This window comes from Phalacrocorax carbo, chromosome 1 (genome assembly GCF_963921805.1).
Source record: "Phalacrocorax carbo chromosome 1, bPhaCar2.1, whole genome shotgun sequence".
NCBI classification, from domain to species: Eukaryota; Metazoa; Chordata; class Aves; order Suliformes; family Phalacrocoracidae; genus Phalacrocorax; species Phalacrocorax carbo.
In genome coordinates, this window is record NC_087513.1 from 74,689,440 (window position 1) to 74,697,105 (window position 7,666).

The following is a 7,666-nucleotide window of genomic DNA, read 5'->3' on the forward strand; positions in this document are numbered from 1 at the left end:
AGCTGCCCCGCCCGCCGCTCCCCGCGGCCCCCGCCCCTCGGACCGGGCCTGCGGGGGGCAGCACCGACCGGGCCCCCGGCCCCGCCCCGCCCGGCCGCGTCCCGCCCCGCCCCGCCCCGCCCCGCCCCGCCGCGCTGCGGTAAGTGGCGGCGGGGCGGGGGACTGGCGGTGGCGGCCGGTTGAGCCCCGCGCCGGGAAGGGGGTGGGAGGCGGGGGGGGGGGGGGGGGGGGGGGGGGTCGGGTCCCTGCGAAGCGGCGGGGGGTCAGGCAGCCCCTGCGCAACCCCGGTGGGACGGGCCAGCAGGGGGGAGCTGCGGGGAGCCGGCCTTTCCGTAGATTTGTTCTGACGCCCGGCTGGGGACAAAGTTTGGGAATAAAGGGAGGGTTTCCCCGCCTAATCCCGGAAAGGAAGGAAAGCTGCGACGGGGAAATGCGACCGCCTGCTCCGTGGAGTCCCGTTTCGTGCCTCCCGCACCTCCAGCTCAGCTCCTTCTTGTGATGCTCGCGGGGAACCGGGCCGGGGCTTTCAGCAGAGCGCCTGGCTGCGGTGCGCAGCTATAGCCAGCAGAAACGGGTCTCCTCGGCCTCTCTGCAGACTCACCTTGGTTCAAACCAGAGAAGTCTGATTCTTCAGGTCCTGGAGGATGCGAACAACTTGGTGCTCCATGTTGCGGTACCCACCTGGGCACAGCTATCTCCTGGAGAAACAGCCTGAGGATCCGACCTGTCGTATGTCATGTTACTTTACACCAAGTTTGCCAGACTGTTCCGCAGCCTCCCTTTCTGCAAGGAGTGTCAAAATAGCATCTCTCCTTCCTGTTACGATCTGATACCAGACGGTCATATAAAAATAATGGTCTGAAAGAGGGAGGGCACTGTAGAAAAGTGGTCATACAGTGACGATTAATGTAATGGTTGTTGGTGCGTGGCACCTAATCGGGGCTTCTTGCTGTAGTGCATAGGTAACAAATCTGACCAGGTTCTCTCTTTTTGCAGGGTAGAGTGAGCCCTGCGGAGACGTGCTAGAGGGAGTACCCCCCATTTCACATCTCGCTGAGTGGACTATGGTGGCAGGAAGATGCTGGCTCGGAAGAGTATCATCCCTGAAGAGTATGTGTTGGCACGGATCGCTGCCGAGAACCTGCGCAAGCCGCGCATCCGAGACCGGCCACGCAAAGCCCGCTTCATCGCCAAGAATGGGGCGTGCAACCTAGCGCACAAGAACATCCGCGAGCAGGGGCGATTCCTGCAAGACATTTTCACCACCTTGGTGGACCTGAAATGGCGTCACACGCTGGTCATCTTTACTATGTCCTTCCTGTGCAGCTGGCTGCTCTTTGCCATGATGTGGTGGCTGGTGGCTTTTGCCCACGGCGACATGGACCCAAGCACAGAAAGCACTACAAACAGCACGAAGTGGACACCGTGCGTGACGTGTGTCAGGTAAAGTACAGTTGGTGGGATGAAGAAAGGGGGGGAACGGAGCTGCCTGCTGTCCTGCTGATGCCTAAAATGCAGCTTCTGGTATATATGAACCGTTGTGTTTGGTTGAGACAGTTGAAAAGTGCGGTGCTTTCCTCTAGATTACATAAACTCAGCAAGCCTTCCAGGCTTGGAAAATACTGTACTGTAGATTTCTTTGATTCCTTACAGGATCTGAAAGAGAGGGACACCTGCTGCTTTTCATGTGTCTCCACACTCTGTGGGTAACATACCTTGCCTGTCGAGATAAGAGCCTGCTACAAGAGTGGGTATGTGTTATATGTATTGTAACGTTGTCTACGGCAGCGGGAGCATCCCCAGCGTGGTGTGAGCCGCTCGCTGCGTCGGCAAAAGATGGCCACCCCAAGAATGGTGCCTGAGAGGCAGGGCACCGGCCCTGGGTTTCAGGCAGGGCTAGCAAGAAAAGTGCCGCTTAGGGCAAAACTAGGTGTCTTTCAAGAAGACTCTCATGAGACAGCTAAATATGGTGTGCTCCAAAATACCTTGATGAAGCGATAGGCCAGCAGTTTGACAGAGGGATGGTTTCCATGGTGAGCATGATGCGTCAAATGGTGAAAGCTTAAGAGGCTACTAGGTTAAATGTCACCCATAAAGTATTTCACTTTCCATCCCCAAAGCCATGACAATTTTCAAGGCACTGATAAACTTACAGCTACGTACATGGAATAGAAGAGTGTTGTTAACTGGAGGTGGGGTAAGCAGTAAGATCGCTTCATCATCTTATCAGTAAACTCTCTATAGCACTAAGTTCTTAAGCAGAAGAATCCTGGTTCAGTATGGCCAGACTGCCCCAGATCAGTTGCCATTATACACTGCGGTACCGTGAGAGACTGGGGAGGCTGCAGGATCCGCTGAGACATCAGATTATCTGCTTCCCTTCTCTCCTTTCTCCTGCACATAGGTTTGAGGCACCTCACCAAGTTTGAAGGGACATTGCATCTGGCTCATGAAGGAGTCTCCCTTTGTTTTGACACTTTTTTGCTAAACGGGGACTTTCCAAGCTAAAGGAAATGGGGATTTTTCCAAGCTAACCTTCATTAGATTGGGGGGTTGGGGTGGGGGAGTTGCTATCTTATTTCTTTTCCAATAACTGGCCACAGGCAGTCACCTCTTAAATGAGGCATCACGACCCAGCCTGCATCTGCTGGGGTATCACCCCGGCACTTGTGGCATTCATGAGATTTGTCCAACCCAAATTAGCAAGTAGCTACACCCTGCCAGCTCCTCAGGGTCAGGTGGGGGGACATCCATCTGCTTGGTTGGCAGCCCCTCAGCTTGGCCCAACCCATAGGGCTCCCCACGGGGCTCCTGGGCCGCCCTGCAGAGCCTGAGCTTGCTGCTGAGGGCTTCGTGCCACTGGGGCGAGACAGACCCATGGCTCTGCCCCCCGCTCCCTCCCTGTAGCCCCGGCTGTGGCGGCCCCGTGCAGGCAGCTCTTCCAGGATGGCTGCTAACCTCCGCTGCAAGGACAGCCTGCACGGGTGTGAAAAAGCAGAGAAAATGAATCAGTGTAACTTTCTGGTTTAGCCCATGACAAAGAAACACACGTCGCTCCCTCGTGCAAGTACCTGAGGTGGTTCAACCAACAGCTGCTCAAGTGTCCATGTCCAAGCCATGGAAAATCTTTTCCCTTCATAGTGAGATACTTCATCTTGTTAAATCTGGCTACTGCTTTGGACAAAGTCATGAAATAGCAATATCATTGCTGACATTTTTAAGAATGGTGAGTTGTTGGATGTAAAATATATTTAATATTGCAATGATATGTATGTCAAAATAATGGCAAACATTTTTTAACCTAGTTTCCTGAGATTTAGGCCCACAGATATTTCAGGAGAGCATTCTTGGACTGGGGCCATTACAGACTTGTAGGAAACCTGGTTTTGGAAATTTTAACCAGTGTCTAGAACTTGCACAGCACTTTAATTTGTAAAAGTACTGCAGAAACTTCTAAGTCTCACAGCTCTTTGTCACATAAAGCAAACATTATGCAAAGGGGAAAATTGTTATGCAGCTGTAAAGGGAAGGACCTGGGAATAGTGTGTTTTGGAGTTTCTGGCTCCCTCTTCACATCATCAAAACACTGTACAAACTTGCTGCTTCTGTTACTTCCACTGTAGAAAGGTGGATTCTCTTTTTTTTTTTTTTTTTTTTTTTTTATTTAAGGGGTGCTGTTAAGGGAAATCAGAACATTTACTCCACAGAGCTTTAAGCTGAATTAAGCTAAATTAAGTTTAAGCCGGAAGCTTCATTCTGCTTGTAACTGAATATTCATGAACACAAGAAATCATTCAATGAATTCCATTAATTAACTCCTTCATCCCTGATTTCTTCAGAGTGAAATGCAAAAATAAACCCCCTAATACTAGGGAATCTTCCAAAGATTAAAAAACATAGAGAAGGAAAAAAAAAGACAAAGTTCTTTCAAAGATATATCTGCAGAGACTGGCTAGTTTTCTGAAATATGAACTTTCTCATTCTACAGAAAATTATCCTTGATATTTCCTATGCTATTTTAATGTCTCCTCACAACCCCAGGTTTACTGAAAATGTGGTTAGGGGACAAAAAGGAAGGAGTTATTTAAAAGCAGGTTAATTGAAAAGCAAACCAAGGGAATGATTTAGAATCGTCTTCATGGACAGGACATGTATTTTCCATAGGTAAAGCCATGCTGAGCATGATAATGCTTCAAATGTTAGTAGATTGCACTGTGTTAAAAGGGTGACTATGATATTAGTTCATATGAGACACAGTGTGCTGCATGTCTACTGGATAAACTCCAGGGTACTGATTTGGGGCATGAGAGATGCTGGTGCGGAGGTACCTGGTTACAAAAGGAAATGAAAGAGCCTGGTGTATACAGGGAATATGCCATTGTGGACTACTATAAATAATGTATTTGGAAAGTTTGTGGACAGCATCCTCTGATGTCCAGCACTATAGCATAATAGGGAAGTTTAACTTAATCCACGCTTCTACAGTTCACTCCTGTGTTGAATTTTTCAGCTAGTCTTGCCACGGCAGTGAGCTAAACCCAAACCCCGGGTCACAGCATTTTCCTCCTGCTGAAATGTGCAGAGGGAGCTGTGAAGGCCACTGGCCTCTCTCTGCAGCCTGATCTTGTGGGCTAAGTCACAAGGCAAGCAAGGGTTTGGGAACTGTCACGAATGTGGGAGTGTCCCCTTTCCCTCCAGGAAATCATGCCAAAGGGGGTCACGACTCAGGTAGTAGGAGTGAAACGCTGCAATTTTCCCCATTTCCTTTCCCTGCACAGCCTGGCGGAATAATGTCGGAGTGACAGCTGATTGCTCACTATTGCCAAAACCACCGGTGTCCACCAAGAGTTTCGTGGGATAGAGAAGGTGGAAAGCCCAGGCATTACAGCACTGTCAAGTGGGTAGCATGTGTTCCTGAACAGAGGATCCAGTGAGCTTCTCACCTAGTGTTACAGATGGTCACTTAGGAGTTCAGGCTCTGAGGTCTTCCCTGTCACCATCAGATACTGCACCGATCATAAAAAACAAGAGTCACTGAGCATGCAATGCTTTTGCTGGTGTTAACAGAAGGCTTAAGTGCACCAGGACTGTACAAATAGGTCCTTAAGTTTGTTTCTAGAAAGTGTATGTTAATAGTTTCTCAGTTTGTGTTCGATGTCCTTAGAGTTATCTCTGTGCAATCTTCTCCTCCAGGTCTTTCACCTCTGCTTTCCTCTTCTCCATTGAAGTTCAGGTGACCATTGGTTTTGGGGGCAGGATGATGACAGAGGAATGTCCCTTGGCCATCACGGTCTTGATCCTGCAGAACATTGTGGGTCTGATCATCAATGCTGTCATGCTGGGCTGCATATTCATGAAAACTGCACAAGCTCACAGGAGGGCTGAGACCTTGATTTTCAGCCGGCAGGCAGTCATTGCAGTTCGAAATGGCAAACTTTGCTTCATGTTCCGAGTGGGAGACCTGAGGAAGAGCATGATCATTAGTGCCTCAGTGAGAATCCAGGTTGTGAGAAAGACTACAACCCCTGAAGGTGAAGTCATACCCATTCACCAAGTAGATATCCCTGTGGATAACCCCATTGAAAGCAACAATATTTTCCTCGTGGCTCCCTTAATCATTTGTCATGTCATAGACAAGCGGAGTCCTCTTTACGATATCTCTGCCGCTGACCTGGCGCTCCAGGACCTGGAGCTCATCGTGATACTTGAAGGAGTTGTAGAAACAACTGGCATCACGACGCAGGCGAGAACCTCCTACATAGCAGAGGAGATCCTGTGGGGTCACCGCTTTGTGCCCATCGTCACTGAAGAGGAAGGCGTGTATGCAGTCGACTACTCCAAGTTTGGCAACACCGTCAAAGTGGCAGCGCCACGTTGCAGTGCTCGAGAGCTCGACGAGAAGCCGTCTATTCTCATCCAGACCCTGCAGAAGAGCGAGCTGTCTCACCAAAACTCCCTGCGGAAACGCAACTCCATGAGGAGAAACAATTCCATTCGGAGGAGCAACTCCATGCGAAGAACAAATCCTTCCCTCATTGTGCCCAAAGTGCAGTTTATCACGCCCGAGGGGAGCCAAAGTGCCTCAGAAACGTGATACACAGCTCTGTGTGAGGTTGGTGGGCTTCAGAAGGAGGAGGCATCCATGGTGTTTTGTTTAAATTTTCTATTACTTAAGAAAATGAGAACACAATGCAGAAAAGAATCGTGCAAGAACTATTTATTCTATTACTTAATGAAAGCACTACCTAATGGCATTAGGAAACACTTTAGCACTTAGTGTATGAATTAATTAAAAATGGCACATACACTAAAGAAAACACAGTTCACTCATGTAATGCAATGTGTATTTATTCTTGTTTTAATGGCATGCTAATTTTTTAAATCTTATTTTTCCTATCCAGGGTCTCTTTCTCATCTTTTTCTGCTGGCTGTCACAAAATGTGGGGTTTTTCTATGTAAGTGGGTTACCCACCTGTAGGCAGAAGTAAGCGCTTTTTCAGAACTGCTGCAGCATACAACAGCTCCCACAAATTTTGTGCAGGATATTTGGATATCGATCTTTTGGGGTTGAATTCCTTGTTCTCTTGAAAGGAATAGCTAAATTCCTCAATTATTTCACTGAAGAAGAGCCAGGATTTTACCTTCAGTTTTTCCGATCTTTTTGTTCCATTGGTTTATGGCAAAGCCATTCTGAGAGCAAATTCAGGTCAGCTGAAGTAACCTGACCATCTCACAGAAAAACTGGTGCTGATCAGCCCACCACTTGCAGAAGAACCAGCAAAATGGCACGGCCTTTTGCAGAGCACTGCTCTTCTCAGGGTGAGATACTCTGCTGCAGGACAGCGTGCATCTGTAATGTAGCTGTAGGCCAAGCTGAGAAACTCAAGCCCTCCCAGATGTCACCTGAGCATCCGTTTCACTGAAATTATTCAAGTTGAAAAAGGCACACGCCTCTTTAACATCCTCTTCATAACAGTGGAAGACCAAATCCTGTTATGTTTTCTCTTACAGATTCCTACACTGATGGCAACAAGTGCAATTCCTTCACTTACAGTATTTTTTGTAGGATTAAGTCTGTTTGCTTCTGCAGAAGGTTACCTTTAGCCAGTGGGAACTCACAAATGGGAATGAGAGGGAGCCATGCCAACAATCTTAAAGATAGTATTTTCAAAACTACCTGAAAAATTTTCAGGGGGACTTGGGTACAGCTGCTGAATTACTATTTTTCAGCAGTGTTTCACCTATGTTTTTATATAACATGGCATTGAAAATTAGTGATAAGCAGCTTTTCTCTTAAAATTCAAATGGGCATTTGTTATCTGGATCCTTCCCAAAAATGTCATCACAAGTTTTTCTACAAAAAATAAATAAATGTTTGACAACTAATAGTATCACATTTGATATCGCTAAGTTGATACATGTTTTTTCCCCCTGTGAATAAGAAGTATAATTATGGACAAATTCCAGTTCAGATTCCTTATAGGAGTTGCCTTATTATGTTTGCGCCTCAAGAGAAATACTATCCCAGTGCTGACTCTCTGAGCCACTCAACCACTTAAATACTTTTATAATTTTAAATATTTGCTTATTCCTAAAAGGTAAAATAGTCAAAAGCAATGCTGGATTCTCATTCTCTTTGGAAGTCAGTTCATCAGCACTCGTATGG

At 47.5% G+C, this 7,666-nt stretch overlaps 1 protein-coding gene across 1 annotated transcript; it reads left to right on the top strand.

The window, feature by feature from the left end:
* Positions 1 to 235: 235 nt before the first annotated feature.
* On the top strand, positions 236 to 7,391 carry KCNJ8 (potassium inwardly rectifying channel subfamily J member 8). Its single transcript, XM_064460103.1, has 3 exons — positions 236 to 729; positions 997 to 1,443; positions 5,194 to 7,391. The coding sequence occupies exons 2-3, from the start codon at positions 1,079 to 1,081 to the stop codon at positions 6,092 to 6,094; spliced, it is 1,266 nt and encodes a 421-aa protein (XP_064316173.1). The 5' UTR covers positions 236 to 729; positions 997 to 1,078; the 3' UTR covers positions 6,095 to 7,391.
* Positions 7,392 to 7,666: the final 275 nt, after the last annotated feature.